The 16,295-nt window shown below is 55.4% G+C and overlaps 2 protein-coding genes across 5 annotated transcripts in view; one reads left to right on the forward strand and one right to left on the reverse strand.

Moving 5' to 3' along the window:
- Positions 1 to 6,696: 6,696 nt before the first annotated feature.
- RNASEH1 (ribonuclease H1) overlaps positions 6,697 to 16,295 on the reverse strand; it is a 23,141-nt gene continuing 13,542 nt past the window's right edge. Inside the window, exons 9-10 of one of the 4 annotated variants that reach the window (XR_013331811.1) lie at positions 7,018 to 7,680; positions 6,697 to 6,890 (exon numbers count right to left, since the gene is read on the reverse strand). The gene's annotated coding sequence lies outside the window, so the exon portion shown is untranslated. Of the gene's footprint in view, positions 6,891 to 7,017; positions 7,681 to 11,343; positions 12,347 to 16,295 lie in introns of those variants that run through there. The other 3 variants (XR_013331812.1, XM_077750953.1, XM_077750954.1) reach the window with 3 other exon arrangements.
- LOC144220656 (uncharacterized) lies at positions 12,293 to 13,779 on the forward strand. The gene is made up of 2 exons (XM_077750955.1): positions 12,293 to 12,463; positions 12,542 to 13,779. The coding sequence occupies exon 2, from the start codon at positions 12,839 to 12,841 to the stop codon at positions 13,592 to 13,594; it is 756 nt and encodes a 251-aa protein (XP_077607081.1). The 5' UTR covers positions 12,293 to 12,463; positions 12,542 to 12,838; the 3' UTR covers positions 13,595 to 13,779.

Raw genomic sequence — 16,295 nt, forward strand, 5'->3', positions numbered from 1 at the left:
GGCCCAGGGGCCCACGCAGAGCGGGCAGGGACATGGCAAAGCGGGAGACCAGGGGCCCCGAGCCGCTGCGACACGAAGGCTGTGGACGCTCAGCTGCACCAGCGACACACTTATCTGCGAAAGTCTTTCAGGCCTTGCGCGCCGAGGGGCAAAATCAGGCAGAGCAGATGGTCCTTCAGTAACAACCAGTTTGAAATGCGAGAACCAGGGCGCCTGGGTGGCTCAGCTGGTGAGGCATCTGACTTTTGATTTCAGCTCAGGTCACAATCTCACGGTTTGTGGGTTCGAGCCCTGCATCAGGCTCCGCGCTGGCAGCAGGGAGCCTGCTTGGGATTCCTGTCTCCTCTTCTCTGTGCCCCCTCCCATGTTCTCTGTCTCTCTCTCGCGTACACGCGCTCTCTCAAAATAAAAAAAAGAAGAAATGTAAAAACCATTTTTAGCTCACAGAACATACAAAAACAGGCATCAGGCTGGAATCTGCTGACCATGCTTTATCCCAATAATATTAAAAATTTATTTATTCCCCTGGCCTGTGGGAAGAGCTTTGAAGGGTCAGAGATTTCACGCTAACAAGCCAGCGAGGGAGCCTACCAGAAGCTCGCACACGCAGGCGGAACACATGAGTGCCCGGGGTCAGAGGGCAGCCCCAGTGCAGGACTCGACAGCAGTGACCAGCGTCCCCGTCGCTGCACCGGCTCCTCCTAGGTCCGCAAAGAGACTAGCAGACACCAGTGCCCAGTGGGCTGCACGGAGCGTAGGAGCCTAGATCCTTACTGTACCGGGCAGGGGCACGCCACCGTGCTCCAGGGACACATTGACCACGCCTCGTCTCCCACTGGGAGTGCAGGAATGCCAGGGGCCCATGGAGAAGCGGGACTTGCTCTGCGCCCCCCACACAGCCTTGGAATATGACCCAGGGCTCGCAGTTCTGCGGGCGGGAAGTGTGGCCAGGGCGTGGCTCACCCCCTGCTCAGCGGCTCCCAAGCTGCGGTCAGGGTCGCTGGGGCCACATCCTTGCCGGAGCAGGCTGCTGGCAGAACTTGCTCGATCAACCTGAGGTCCCCATTTCCTTACTGGCTGATGACCCAGAGCCGCTCTCCATGTCCAGAAGATGCCCTCAGTCCTTTGCCCGTAATGTAGAAGCTTACTTCTCTAAGCCAACGGGAAAGGCTTTATCCCTCTGAATCTCTCCAAGAGATGTTGCCTGATTAGTTCAGGCTTGCCAAAGATACTCTCCATTTTGATGAACTCCGAGTCCAGTGGTTTGGGGCCTCAGTTACACGTGCGGTAAGGGTCAGTCAGTTCACCAGCAGCCAGACTCACAGCTCCACCTGCACTCAAGGGTCTGATACCGGCTTGTACACCAATGGGTGGAAATCTCAAAATGCTGCTTACCACATTCATAAGTCTCCATGTTGTCCCTACTCACTGTCACAGTGCCTGAGCAGAGCCTGAAAATGGTTAAAAACAGTGGCACCTGGGTGGCTCAGTCAGTTGAGCATCCAACTTCAGCTTAGGTCATGATCTCACAGTCTGTGAGTTCAAGCCCCACATCTGGCTCACTGCTGTCAGCCTGTGAGCACAGAGCCCGTATGCTACAGATCCTCTGGCCCCTCTCTCCGCCCCTCCCCCGCTTGCGCTCTCCCCCAAAAAGCAATATTTAAAAAAAAAAAGTGGTACCTGCCCACTTTTATTTACCAGCTGTCCATGTTTTAGGTATGAGCACAATTAGTGAATGTCACTGTTTCCCAGGAATTACGATTTTTTAAATGTCTTTAAACACTTATTCATTTTTGAGAGCGTGCGCATGCGCACACTCACACACACGCAAGCAAGCAAGTGGGGGAGGGGCAGAGAGAGAGGGAGACAGAATCTGAAGCAGCTCCAGGCTCAGAGCTGTCGGCACGGAGCCCGATTGTAGGCTCGAACCCACAAGCAGTGAGATCATGACCTGAGCCCAAGTCAGACGCTTAACCAACTGAGCCACCCAGGCGCCCCTGGAATTAGGATTCTTAAATTTGATGGTAACTAGGACCACTTTTAAAGAGACAGTAAAATAAACTCTACAGGGGCAGGGAGAATAACCTTGACTCAAGCATGACAGTCCTCAGTAGCTAGGTGTCGGGAATAAGCTTAGGAAATCCCTGAGCCTGCAGATGGGTTAACAAGGCACAGAGAATTAAAGAATCACGAGTGGAACACACCCTGTTTGGGTAAACAGGGCAAAGGCCCCCAGGACAGAAGATATAGGAATAGGGATCTCAGAATGCCAGTATCCAAGAGGAGGTATCAAGATTAGGTGTTCAGGGGGAAACGCCCCCCACCTCAGGGCTGTAGCAGAAAGCCGCTTTCACAGGAAGGATGACCAAATAGGTAAACAGGTAAACAGGGCTACAGACCCTTGCAGGCGGAGCGTCCTTGCCCAGAGCGGAGCTAATTAGCAAAAGAAAGGTGCCTTGCTGATCCTGAGTCAGTGGTGCCGGCCTGTCTGGTCCCCCCAGGCCAGTTTAGGTAAACAGAGGTAGGGCCTCACCTTCCACCCATTGACCCAAACCCCTAACAGAGCAAATCTTCAAAACCCCCTTCCCCTCACACCCATGAGTTAGCGGTCAAGGTTTCATTGTCTCTGTGTGCACGTCCATGACCAAGTTGTGAGCCAAACAAGGCCCCTTCCGCGGGGCCGGACTCCTCTGGGACACTGGCCTCTCTCCATTTCAATCCTGCGTCCACTCTCTTGCAGGACAAGCGGGAACTCCAGGCCCAGAGTCCCCGACAGCTGGCTAGGCCTTAGGAAACGGTCACAGGTTTGTGTCTGGCAGGGAAGGGAGGGTTCTGCACGGCACAGCCGTCGTAGTCGTGACCTCAGTAAGGGCCTCGCATTTAATGTTCCCGTCTGGGTTCCAGCAGCCCCGCGAGCCTGGCTGCCACCAGGCGCTGAGAAAAGTCAGACTGCCACGGCAGGCTCGCTTCGTTCAATGCTGAGAAAGTGGCTGCTGGGCACCCTGGCTGGAACCGCAATGGTGATTTGGGGGCGGGCTCGGCCTGTAAGCCAATCGTACGGGTCTCTCTCCAGCGACCCCCACACATGGGTTCATAGCAGAGATGTATTTACACTTCTACGCAGATGTCGAGATTTCACAACTGTTTACAGCTTCATCATCTAGTCACATGTCTCTTAAGAGAAGCTGGGTTTCGTTTTTGTCCGTCAGGCTGCTTTGCTGAAGTGTGTGCCGAGCAGGCGCGGCGGCAGGTCCGGGCAGGAGTGTCGTGTGGGCGTCAGCAGCTGCCCCAGCACGGCCACTGTCCCCTCACCACCCTGCTCCGCACAGCGAGGGCCCGTCGCACCCCCTCGTGCTTCAGGAGCCCACCGCTCAGCTTCGCAGTTCTGGGCACCGCAGGCCACTGGGGACAGCAGGGCTTGAGGGAAGGCAGGGTGGCTCTCGTGGAGGCCTGGGGGCCTCGCCTCCAGGAGGACGGGACTTGGGGCTCAGACGATGCTGACGGCCCCCTCTTTCCCGGCCTCTGCTCTCCTCCCCGAGCACCGGGTCACCTCTCACCTCCCATAAGGAGCTTCCTGCCGGTACAGGAAAGCCAGCCCCCTGGGGCTCTCCAACCAGGCTCACCTGTAATTCATGAAAAAGGAGCTCTTTTATGTGGTGCCCTGAGAGCCAGTCTCATGGAAGATTCTAGATGGCCCAGTCAGAACCACGTGTCCACCCCTTGGATCTCTGCGGAAGCCCGAGGTCGGGTTGGGTGGCCACACAGGCGCCACCCGGGGAGGCTGGGCCTGGCAGCCCCTTCGGACAAAGGTGGTCCCCGAGAGGAGGAGGGCTGGGCCGACAACCAGACGTGGGCAAACACAGGGCCCCAAGGCCCTCCTACTTGCTGGGGGTCTCTCGGGGGACAGCAGACCGTCCCCGCCCCCTGCAACCTCAGGCCCTGTGCCCCGCGGCTCCTCACTGGCTCCTCACCGCCGACAGCCCCACAGGGCAGCCTGTGTCTGAACAACTTTCCCGTCAGGGCCCAAACTCAGCTCGTGTCTACTATAGGGAAAGCCTGGAGGGCTTTCTGGAGAACAGGAAATGCTAGGGAGAGCGAGCGTCATAAATAAGGGAAGACGTGCCAGCAGCCGAAGCACCAGGATAAAATCTGGTGATTTAAAGGAAAGGGCTGAACATGGAGGGCGGCCGTGAAACACGAGGGCCTGTCTAGAAATGAGCGTAGGGCTGACACAGGACTTCCAGAAGGAAAAGCCGGGGGACCGTCCCATATCCTACAACTTGGCAAGTTCACTGAAGGAGACTTTCACACAACGAAACTGGGTGACAGAGATGTGTGGACGTTCACAAGACTAATCTTCTTGCGTGTATATTTGAACAATTTCAGTGATTTTTACAAACAGTTGTGATTCTGAATTAAGAAACAAGCCATATGTGCGTGAACTTTTCGTAACTGAAAAAAAGGGCGACGAGCAGATTTCCTATCAAAGGGGCAGCTGTCAGCCGCAGCCACCTGGAGGCCACGGTCAGCAGATGACAGTCTCACTAACTAAAGAGAGCATTTACCTTCATCTTAATTGTCTTTGAAAGAAGACAGAAGACAATCCTAGGCCCGAGGCTCTTTCCCTGGGGACGAACTTAGTACAGCCTTTCAGTCCCTGATCCAGGTCCTAGTGCTTCCGAGATGAAAATAAAACCACAGGTCTGTTCTGCTGTGCGGACCCGTCTCATTCTCCAGGTGTCATCACGCCTGCGCTCATACTGTCCCCCAAACGCTTGCTACGATGACACTCTCCCCCAGGCGTGCCCCAGGTCATATAGTTGAGAGACATGATTAGTAAAAAGCCTTTGGAGGTCAAAATTTTGAGGGGACCTCCTATGCTAACTCTCTTCTGGAAAGTGGTGAGGCTCGTAATGAAGACATTAAGGGTGACAAAACTTTTTCATTTGAGGGGGGGCATACACTAATTCCAAAAACATCCCACACAACATTCTTTGCTGAGCACTGACAAACGTGCGGGGAACGACTGAGGTAGGAATTAGTAAAAATGTGCCGTGCGTTTGCCAAAAAGACCCCTTCCAAGCTGGGAGCGCTTAACCGAAGCACGGACAGGGCTCAGGGGCACATTGCCAGGCAGCCGCGTAGGTGGTGAGGAGACACGGACTTTGCAGTTCACAGGGAGTCGTCACGATATTAGAACTTTCTTTAATGATGCAGAAGTGGTTAGTGGTTAGCTCACGGCAACTTCTGGGAAACAGTGGAGTCTTGTCCATGATTTCCAGGGGCATAAGCGAGAAATGACCCAGGTCAGGCTCATCTTGCAAAATAACCTAAATTAATCTTTGTATAATCAAACTGGTTTCGTCTCCTCAGGGGATTTTCAAGGCTGGTCTCTGCTTTTGACTCTAACACCCCAAAAGTTGGGGGGGGGGGGCAGGGAAGCAGAAACATGAGAACAGCAAACAATACAAGCACCCGGACTAGGTCTTAGGAATAAAAACCACAGGAACGTGTAAGTAATAGATACTGGCACTTGGAAAATAGTCCAGAAAGCAAATCTCACTCGCATGGGAAATAAAGCTTGGGCCGCGGTGACAGATCCTCATGGGCCGAATATCTGGCAGCAAGGATCCCGTGACCTTGGCACATGTGACCCCTGTTAGACAGGGAGGCAGAGCAGAACGCAGGGAAAGGGGGATAACAAGTGACNGGCGGAAGCAGAGTTGAATGGTCAGCACGCAGCCTGGGGCATTGGGTCCTGGACCACGGAGGCTGCGGGCGGCAGGGGGCAGCAGGGGGGAGGCCGGAGGGCGGCAGGGCCGGGCGTGTGGCACTCTCGGCCACGCGGTGTGATGGGAGTCGGGCTTCTGAGAACAAACCGTAGGGCAGGCGAGACAGAAGCGAGAAAGGCAGCGGAGGCGACTGCAATCGTCCGAGTGACAGAGGTCGGGGCTCCGGTCGGGACCCCGTGTGTGCGTGGTGGGAATGACCAGATTCTGGGTCCTTCTGCATTAAGGCCACCCAGGGCTGACGACGCAGGGATGGGAGGCACGGGGTGGTCAGCGGTGTTCTGGGGCTGCAGCCTGACAGCCTGGAGGACGGGGCTGTGGCCGGTGGACCGCGCTGACCTGGGGTGGGGGCCTGTGTCTGAGACACAGACATGTCAGGGGTCCGAGCGGAGACACTGGGGTCCGGGTTCCGGGCCTGCTGTGGCCGGCAGAGAGGCACGGGAGGACTCCGTGGCCTGCTGGTGCCTGGCTTCCACTCGCTCCAGCCTCGCCTGGGCCCTGGGATCTGTTCCTCAGCAGCTCCGGGGCCCCCCCCTTGCGCAACCCGAGCACCCCACCCGGGTCTGGCACAAGGCCCTGTCCGTCTGAGTGGCGCCAAACTACAGGAGCCGGGACATGACCCAGGAGCTGCACATCAACAGTCGCTCCCTTTTTTTTTTTCCCTAATGTTTATTTTTGAGAGAGCATGTGCACACGCGGGGAGGGGCAGAGAGGGAGACACAGAATCCAAAGCAGGCTGTAGGGTCAGAGCGGTCAGCACAGAGCCCAACGTGGGGCTCGAACTCCTGAACCGCGAGATCATGACCTGAGCCGAAGTCGGGCACTTAACTGACTGAGCCCCCCAGGCGGGCCCCCCAGCTTTATTGAGCCACAACTGACAAATAAAATGTACATGTGTAAACGTACATGATTTTTAACACACTTTTTTCTTTTAGAGTTTTAGGTTCACAGCGAAGTTAAGAGGAAGGTACAGATTTCCCCTAGAGCCCCCGCCACCAGAGTGTCGATGTGTTTTAACTGACAAAGGTAAACCGAGGCATCATCTCCCGGCGTCCCGAGTTTGCTGGAGGGCTCACTCGTGGTCCTGTGCCGTCTGTGGGTCTGCACAAACGGTAATGAAGCCGGTCAACACCGAGGGAGCACAGAGGGCGGTGTCATGGCCCCAAACTCCTGTGCGCCCCACCCCCCCCCTCCCTCGGCCCCCACCCCACCCCCCGCCACCACTCACCTTCTATGTCCGCAGGTTTACCTTCTCCGGAATGTCCCAGAGTTGGAATCATCTGCAGCCTTTTCAGATCCGATGCCTTCACGCGGCAGTGCGCATTTACGGTTCCCCCACGTCTGTTCGTGACTGAAGGTGGGTGTCCCAGGGCGTTCGGCCAGGCACCGGGCAGCCCCCCGGGTGTGGCCATCACACATAAAGCCGTAAACATCGTGTGCAGGTTCTGGGCGGACACAGGTTTCCAGGTCGGGGTAAGTACCAAGAGTGCGACGCCAGGTCGTATGGTGAGAGTTTTCGTTTTGTAAGAACCCGCCAGACTGTCCACCCAAGTGGCTGCGTGACTCCGCGTCCCCAGCAGCAAGGAGGGAGCCTCATGGCCCCACCGGCACCCGTGGTGGCAGAGTTCTGATTTGGGCAATTCTGATGAGCGCGTGGCGGTACCACGTTGTTGCACATTGCTTTTCCCTGAGGGTCTGTACGTGCTTCTCGGCCTTCTATTTTTGGTGGGTCTCTGCCAAGGTCACCGATCCATTTTCTGGTTGGTCGTTTGTTTTCTTGTTCTGGAGTTTTGAGTCCTTTGTACGCCTGGGTAACAGCCCTTCCTCAGATGTGTCTTTTGCAAATATTTTCCCTAAGTCCGTGGCTTGTCTTCTCATTTTCGCCAGTGTCCTTCAAGAACAGAAGTTGTTCATTTTAACAAGTACAGAGTACAAGTCCTTTCGTGACCATGTCTTTGGTGTTGGACCTAAGAAGGCATCGCCACGCCCAAGGGCACCTAACTTTCCTGCTATGATCTCTTCTAGAAGTTCTATGGTTTTGTGTTTTATATTAGGTCTATGATCCGTTTTGAGTTCATTTTTGTGAAGGATGTCAGGTGTGGGTCTAGGTTCATTCTTCTGCCTGTGGATGCAGTTTCCTAGCAACTTGTAGCAGTTTGTTGAAATGACTACCTTTGTCCATTGTACTGCCTCTGCTCTTCCGTCAACGATAAGGTGACTATACTCATGTGGATCTATTTTGGCCCATGTGCTGATTTACATACACTCTGTAACATGATTATCCTGATCATGTTGATTAAGCATCCATCACCTCACAGGTAAACTTTTATTTGCACGTGTGCATGACGGCACCTAAGACTCACTGTTAGCAGGGGCGCCTGGGGGTTCAGGTCAGTTCAGCTTCCAACTTGGGCTCAAGTCAGGATCTCACAGTTCAGGAATCGGAGCCCCACGTCAGGCTTCGTGCTGATAGGGCAGCGCCTGCATGAGATTGTCTCTTTCTCTCCCCCCCGCCCCTCCCCCACTCAGGCTTTTTCTCTCTCAAAATTAAAAAAAGGTTTTACTCTTAACAAACGTCAAGTATATCATATGGTATTCTCAAGTATAGTCACATGCCGTACATCTGTTTCTTTTTCTCAAGTACCTTTAAAGAGGCTTGAATAAAGAGTGTACTGTTACCTTCTTTAGGTGGGAAACCATACAGATTTATAAAAAGATGTCCAACCTCTCCAGAAATCTCAAACGTCAGTCAGAGCAGGCAGCGTGGTAAAGGGCCTTGGCAAAGATGAAACACAGTATCTCCAGGAAAGATGTAGGGAGACATAACACTAGCACAGGACAGACTTACAGATGCTTTTTAGGAAAAATGCAAAGGTTTCTGAAAAGCGGTATGGACACACGCATGCACACACGTGTACATGTGACCCGGAGTGGCCTCTCTCTCTCTGGGGATCACAAACAAGTAGGGTGTCCCCCCAGGTAGATGAGATTACGATGGGCCTGTCAGGTGAACCGTCCCCTACCCTCACCGCAGACAAGGATAGGAGACCCCGCCTCTCGTGTCTGGGTGTCATTCACAGGACAGGTTCCAAAGGGAGTTGGTAGGAAGACACGCTGTCATGTCCCCACAGCCACGAGCCAGTGCGTGTGGTTCAGGGAGAGGCCCTGGGGGGAGCCCCAGACAGATGGCCCATGAGGGCGGCCAGCAACACAGCCCCAGGGAAAGACATGGGCCACACTGAATGGGGACAAGGTGGTGGCCACGGAGTTATGACTGAATAATCCAAGAACCGTTTTCAGAGCCTTTAAAAAAAAAAAACCCATAAAGGCTGTGCTTCTTTGGGGCACACTGGGGAGAGGGCCACAGAGCCTCTAACATTCCTTGTTTTAGTTTCAATTTCTCTTTTTGCGTTTCATTCTCTTGCCACCCAATCATCTCAGTGAAGGACTTGCCCATCCCGCGCTAACAAACAGGAAACAAAAGGCACCACTCTCACTGCGGGAACTGACAAACACCCCCCACCCCGGGGTGGGGCGACTGCTAGAGGGAGAAATCCCTTCCCAACCAAGCGACACTCTGCTTGTAGTCTTTTGTCTATAATCTCCTACCCCCTTCTGTAACTCTCCCCCCCACCCCCCAGTCTGGTGAGCTTCTTTGGGGAAAAGACCTACCTATTCAATAATAAGGAGAAGGTGAATTGAGACGAATTAGCACAGGCAAACATTTAAGAAAGCCCCTTGCTGAGGGGCAGGCTGGCTCACTAGGTAGGCAGCTGACCCTCAATTTCCACCCAGGCCACGACCTCACAGTTCGTGGGCCTGAGACCCCCACGGGGCCCTGTGCTGACAGCATGGAGCCTGCTTGGGATTCTCTATCTCCCTCTTTCTCGGCCCCTCCCCCGCTGTCTTTCTGTCTCAAAATAAACATTTAAAAAGAAAAAAGGAAAACCCCCAAGAACTTTTTAAAAATTAAAACCTGAACAAGATTATTTACAGTTCTGGGGGCGCCTGGGTGGCTTAGTCGGTTAAGCGTCCGACTTTCGCTTAGGTCATGATCTCGCAGTTCGTGGGTTCGAGCCCCGCGTTGGGCTCTGTGCTGCCAGCTCAGAGCCTGGAGCCTGTTTCAGATTCTGTGTCTCCCTCTCTCTCTGACCCTCCCCTGCTCACGCTGTCTCTCTCTCTCTCCTAGAAATAAATTAAAAAAAAATTTTTTTTTAATTAAAAAAAAAAAAGATTATTTACAGTTCTGGAACAGACCCCAGCCGAGGCAGGTCACTAGGCTTCACTGTCCGATGAGCCCAAGGCCTGGCTGGCAGTGCTGTCACTGCACCAGCAGATGCCATGCGAGGTTCCAGCGGACGTGGAGGTGCCATAGCCCCTATGGCTATGTCTCGAGGGACGGACCTGGGCCCAGGCCGCTCTACCCGGGGACGGTGGGCGGCAGACTGTGGAGACGGGCGCAGCGGACATGTCACGGATGGGGTCCCGAGGCAGCACCCTGAGGTGCCAAGGGCCTGGGCAGCATGGTGCCCTCAGTGAGGTCATCTGCTGGTCCAGTGTGGCAGGGAGTGGGGGGCAGGGGGACCTGCAGGAGCGGCTGTGCCTGCAGAAGGGCCCAGAGGCAGGAGGGACAGCTGCTGACGCTACAGGGGCCTCGAAGGCCTCTGCTGACACAGCGAAGCAGCCACAGGCGCGGTGCCGGGCGCTGCACTGCGGGTCCGGCTCACAGCCTGCAGGGCCCCGGGCCTGGTCCTCCGCACCTAAGGGCGCTCACTGCCGTCTGCCTCAAGGCAGGGCTTTCGTGTGCTGCTCGGGTATTTAATTCAAAAAATGGGGGCGCCTGGGTGGCCTGGTCGGCTGAGGGTCTGACTTCGGCTCAGGTCATGATCTCATGGTTCAGTCTGAGTTTGAGCCCCGGGCACAAACCCACTTCAGATCTTCTGTCCCTTTCTCTCTCTGTCCCTAACCCGCTCATGCTCTTTCAAAAATAACCAAATCGGGGCGCCTGGGTGGCTTAGTCCGTTAAGCGTCCAACTTTCGGTTAGGTCATGATCTCGTGGTTCGTGGGTTCGAGCCCCGCGTCAGGCTCTGTGCTGACTGCCAGCTCAGAGCCTGGAGCCTGTTTCAGAGTCTGTGACTCCCTTTCTCTCTGACCCTCCCCTGCTCACGCTGTCTCTCTCTCTCTCTCCTAGAAATAAATAAAACATTAAAAAGAAATTAAAAAAAATAAATAACCAAAATGTTTAAAAAAAAAAAAAAGGAAGATCACCAGCAGATGCTCAGACACCAGAGCAGACCTGACTGCTCATCACCTGCTGGCTCTGAAAATGGAAAACAAGGACTTACTGGAAAATACACATTTCACTGATCTCTTCTCTTAGTTTTCCCGAAGTCTGACTGAATAGCTTTAAGCAGACCAATCAACTAACTGGGGCCTGTCACAGACGAGGTCCCGACCGATGTCGAGGTTCATGCATCTAAATAACTAGGCATTTTTCCAGTTTAAGACAAATCACAGACCAAATATGGGAGTACTCATTTCACCTCTCTGTAGTCACATTTCTTCATTTTTATTTTTGGTTTTTTAGGCTTCAGTAAAACAACGTGGATGCTACCAACTTAACAGTTACATCTGGGGAAAACCTGTCACCTGCAAAGCCACGCTGCCTCACTGACGCATCCACAGCGCAGACAAGCTCAGAAGGACCCCGCACGCTAGCTCACGCAGCTGTCACGCTGGCCGCACGGAAAGCACAGGCGAGTTAGCAAACGAGAGGGTAGAAGACGGGTCTCGGACACAGTCGTGGCTGGGGACCTCGCTCAGGCCGCTGGACAGAAGGCCGTGGGCTGGGGGACTTAACTGCTGATTTCTCACAATCCAGAGGCCAGGAATCCAAGGTCAGGGTGTCAGTGATCTGGTTCCCGGGGAGGGCTCTCTTCCTGGCTTCACTGGGTCCCTCACGTGGCCCTTCCTCTTTCCTGGGCAGACAGGAAGCAAGCTCGTTTAACCTGAATTACTTCCCTACGGGCCCCTTATCTCCATACCAGCCACACGGGGGTTAGGGCTTCGACACGTGAACTTGGGGGGCACAGTCACTCAGTCCATCGCAGCGATGCCTCAGGCAGGTCAGCCTCTGGGCCTTCCGATGTTTGGCAAAAGCAGGGTCTGCACTGCAACGCGGCAGCCTGAGGCGGAGCCAGGTGTCTGGTTCTGACCCGTGCCGTGACCCAGTGCCGGAGCCCGCCCGCCACTCACAGACAGGGGGCCGCTACTGAGCAGCTGCCCCTCGTCGTTCCGGAACTTCCAGGGTTCGACGATTAAGGACACACCTAGGAACGCACACCACGGTCTTTTAAAGACGTGCGCCCGAAGGCCCCAAGCTCACCTGACGGGACAGACCCCCACAGAAATGAGCACGGCCTCGCCGGCGCCGCTTCACCACCGCGCAGGCTGCCCAGGAACCAGGTTTCCGGACTCGATGAGTTTGGTCTGTATTCCGTGAGCCTGTCCTGAAAGACACCACAGAGCCGTCCAACGACGGAGCCACCGTGTCGCTCTGCACAGAAGGCACCAGAACACTTTACCAGCCTCCGTCTACAAAGCATTAAGAGCACGTTTTGAGAGCAGCAGCTGCTTTTGAAAACCCGGTCTCTTCCAAGATGCGGAGCACCAGGTCTACACGGCAGTCCCTCACGACGCGGTGCACCACTGGGTCTACACGGCAGTCCATCACGATACAGAATACCGCCAGGTCTACACGGCAGTCCCTCACGACGCGGCGCACCGCCAGGTCTACACGGCAGTCCATCACGACGCGGAGCACCACTGGGTCTACACAGCAGTCCCTCACGACACGGCACAACGCCTGGTCTACACGGCAGTCCATCACGATACAGAATACCGCCAGGTCTATACGGCAGTCCGTCACGACGCGGCGCACCGCCAGGTCTACACGGCAGTCCCTCACGACGCGGCGCACCACCTGGTCTACAGGGCAGTCCTCCACGATGCGGAGCACCGCCTGGTCTACAGGGCAGTCCCTCATGACATGGAGCACCGCCTGGTCTACACGGCAGTCCCTCACGACGCGGCGCACCACCTGGTCTACAGGGCAGTCCTCCACGACGCGGAGCACCGCCTGGTCTACAGGGCAGTCCCTCACGACATGGAGCACCGCCAGGTCTACACGGCAGTCCCTCACGACGCGGCGCACCACCTGGTCTACAGGGCAGTCCTCCACGATGCGGAGCACCGCCTGGTCTACAGGGCAGTCCCTCATGACATGGAGCACCGCCTGGTCTACACGGCAGTCCCTCACGACGCGGCGCACCACCTGGTCTACAGGGCAGTCCTCCACGACGCGGAGCACCGCCTGGTCTACAGGGCAGTCCCTCACGACATGGAGCACCGCCTGGTCTACACAGCAGTCCCTCACGACGCGGCGCACCGCCAGGTCTACACGGCAGTCCCTCACGACGCGGCGCACCGCCAGGTCTACACAGCAGTCCCTCACAACGCAGAGCACCGCGTGGTCTACACCGCAGTCCTTCACATGTCTCTGGGGCTGACAGAGCAGATGGAACCACAACTTCAGAGCTGTAACGACGCGGCTGCGTGTCAGTCACCGGCAGGAGGAACCCGCTTCTGTGAGTGTTGTCCTCACTACAAGTGGCTGGACCGCCTCCTACCCGGAGCCCCGCACTTGCTGTTCTGCACGGACGGCGCGTGCCCGGTGCACACCCCACAGTGGACCGGAAGGTTCGGGAGACAGCCTCTCCGCCGTGCCTCCAGCCCCGGGCTGTGAAGCAGCGCTGCCCAACTGAAACGCCACCAGGCGTTGGGGGAGTCGGGGGCAGCAGGGAGGGCGCTCCTGGACCCTCCTGTGTCCTCACCTACAGCGGGACGGCAGGGACGCGGAGCAACCCGCAACTCTCCTGCCCTGCTGGCGGGAAGGTCGGCATCGGCACCCCCCACCCAGGCGCCCCGCCAGTCCACNTCACACTGAGGGAAAGAAGCTGGAAGGGAGCCTGGGGGCGGGGACGGGGAGGGAAGGAGCTCAGAGTGGCGTGAGAAAGCCCTGGGGGTGCCGGGCCGCCCGGGCCAGTTCCCCAGGTGAGAGGGTAGCCCGCTTCCACACGCGCCCTCCGCTGCCTGCCGATCACACCTCCCAGAAGCCGCTGCAAAGCAGAGCGGTGCGGCCACCCCACAAAGCCAAGGCACAGCAGCGAAGGGCACAGTGCGCCCAGCTCGGCCTGCATGCCCTGGGGGAAAGCACCGCGGGGCCCCTGGGTCTTGCCGGGCCCCGGTACAGACAACCCCAAAGGAAACGGCGGNNNGGCTCTCCCCGCCCCGGTGGTGCTGGGTGCAAGGGACCCTCTTCAAGGCCTGAGGGCTGGAGCCATGGGGCCCGAGATCCACCGTGGCTGACCTGGCAGGGACCCATGTGGCGGGAACAGGGCCAGCACCAGCAGGACAGGGACAAGAGACGGGAAGGAGAGGGACCCGATGCAAGCGGGTCAGGGCGAGAGCCGGGAGAACGCCGGGAGCCACCGCCACGCGTTGTTCAGTGTCATTCAAGATCCAACAGAGCAGAGAGCCCTGTGAAGTGAGAAAAACGACCAGAACTAAATGTTTAGGAAAATGAGCGACAGGAGTGTCAGTCGCATGCAGAGCTATTCTAAGAAAAACAAAAGTGGAATAAAAGCCTGCAGACAGGGAGAGCGCTCCAGACAGACCCAGCCACGGAACAGGTCCAAATGCGCGCGCGGCTTCACAGCATCCAAACAATGAGATCCAAGATGGGAGGGCGGCAAGTCAGTGCTAGAAAATACCAGAAATAAGGTGACAGAGCTCAAGAAAAGTAGAAAGACAAGACAAGTACTCTCAGAAGTGAGAACGGAGAGCAAATGGAGACAGTAAACACCTTCAGAGACAGGGCATCAGCAGGCAGACAACCTTTAAAACAGAGGAAACCGGAGACAAAAGAGATTCAGGAGGGAGAGCAAAGCACCGAGGATGGCTGAGCTCCGCGTTACCATGCAGACAAGGCCCCGCGCCAGAGAACACTCAACCAAGAACAGAACTCGAAGCCACAAATCAAGGAAAGCTTCCTGAAACAGCCAATCTGGAAACCCATGCGCAGAGAGCCCACCGCATTCCTGCAAATTCTGACTGTGGGCCACCAACGTGTGACACAGTGACACAGTAAGGACTGGAGAGACGGGGACAAAAAACCCAAGCCTTTGGACACCCAGGCGGAGAGGACATGACTTATAAGGAGGAAAGTAAGACTTAGACTTTTCATGCTGGAAGATAACAAAACCAATATTTCAGATACTCAAGGAAAGAAAACGTGAGCCAAGGACTTCCTATCCTACAAAACTGCTTTCTTTTTTTTTTTTTTTTTAATATTTTTATTTATTTCTAGGAGAGAGAGAGAGGGAGACAGCGTGAGCAGGGGAGGGTCAGAGAGAGAGGGAGTCACAGACTCTGAAACAGGCTCCAGGCTCTGAGCTGGCAGTCAGCACAGAGCCCGACGCGGGGCTCGAACCCACGAACCGCGAGATCATGACCTAAGCAAAAGTCGGACGCTTAACCGACTAAGCCACCCAGGCGCCCCTACAAAACTGCTTTCAAGCATAAAGCAAACGAAGGTCCATACAGGGAGCTCGGGGAGCAAGAGCACACGGACCAACCACGGGCTGCGTGGCCGTTAAATGCCCAGGAGAGTGATGGGGGCAAGAGGGGAAGCTGCTATCGCGTACCAGCCGACAACATGCACCCAGCACTGTTCCCGCTACGATACGGAACGTACGTGTTCGCATGCACACACTGCATGTTAAACGGAAAAAGCAAGCTCGTAACGAAGGAGTACCTACCCCAGGACTCTCAGTGCAGGGGCACAGACCTAATAGAGGAGTTAGGTACTCTGAAGTCCCCATTTTCTATTGGGAATATCAACAAGAACTCAAATATTTTATCTTTAAACATATTTGATCTATAAAACGTGTATGTGTTTTATAATTCTGTTCCCAGGAGAGGCCTAGAAGCAAAGACCAACCCCACAGCAATGAGCACCAAGCACCTGAAATACCTTTTCTGCCACTAAGAGAAACTAGAGATTCTGGGGTACCCGGCGGGCTCAGTCAGCAAAGCAGGCAACTCTTGATCTCGGGGTCATGAGTTTGAGCCCCACATTGGGTGTGGATATTACTTACCTTGAAAGGAAGAAAGGAAGGAAAGGAGGGAGGGAGAGAAAAAAAGGAGGGGGGAGGGAGGGGGGAAAGAGAAAGAGAGAAAAAGGAAGGAAGGGAAAGAGGGAAAGAAAGGAAAGGAAGGGAGGGAGGAAGGGAAAGAAAGAGAGAGGGAAAGAGAGAGAAAGAGGGAGGGAGGGAAGGAAGGAAGGAAGGAAGGAAAAGAAAGAAAGAGAGAAAGAAAGAAAGAGAGAAAGAAAGAAAGAGAGAAAGAAAGAGAGAAAGAAAGAAAGAAAGAAAGAAAGAAGGAAA

This window comes from Crocuta crocuta, unplaced genomic scaffold, assembly GCF_008692635.1.
Source record: "Crocuta crocuta isolate KB4526 unplaced genomic scaffold, BGI_CrCroc_1.0 scaffold129, whole genome shotgun sequence".
In the NCBI taxonomy this organism is placed as follows: domain Eukaryota; kingdom Metazoa; phylum Chordata; class Mammalia; order Carnivora; family Hyaenidae; genus Crocuta; species Crocuta crocuta.

Coding starts and splice junctions, on each gene's coding strand:
- LOC144220656 (XM_077750955.1), top strand. CDS start 12,839: ATGGAGCACCGCCTGGTCTACACGGCAGTCCCTCACGACGCGGCGCAC.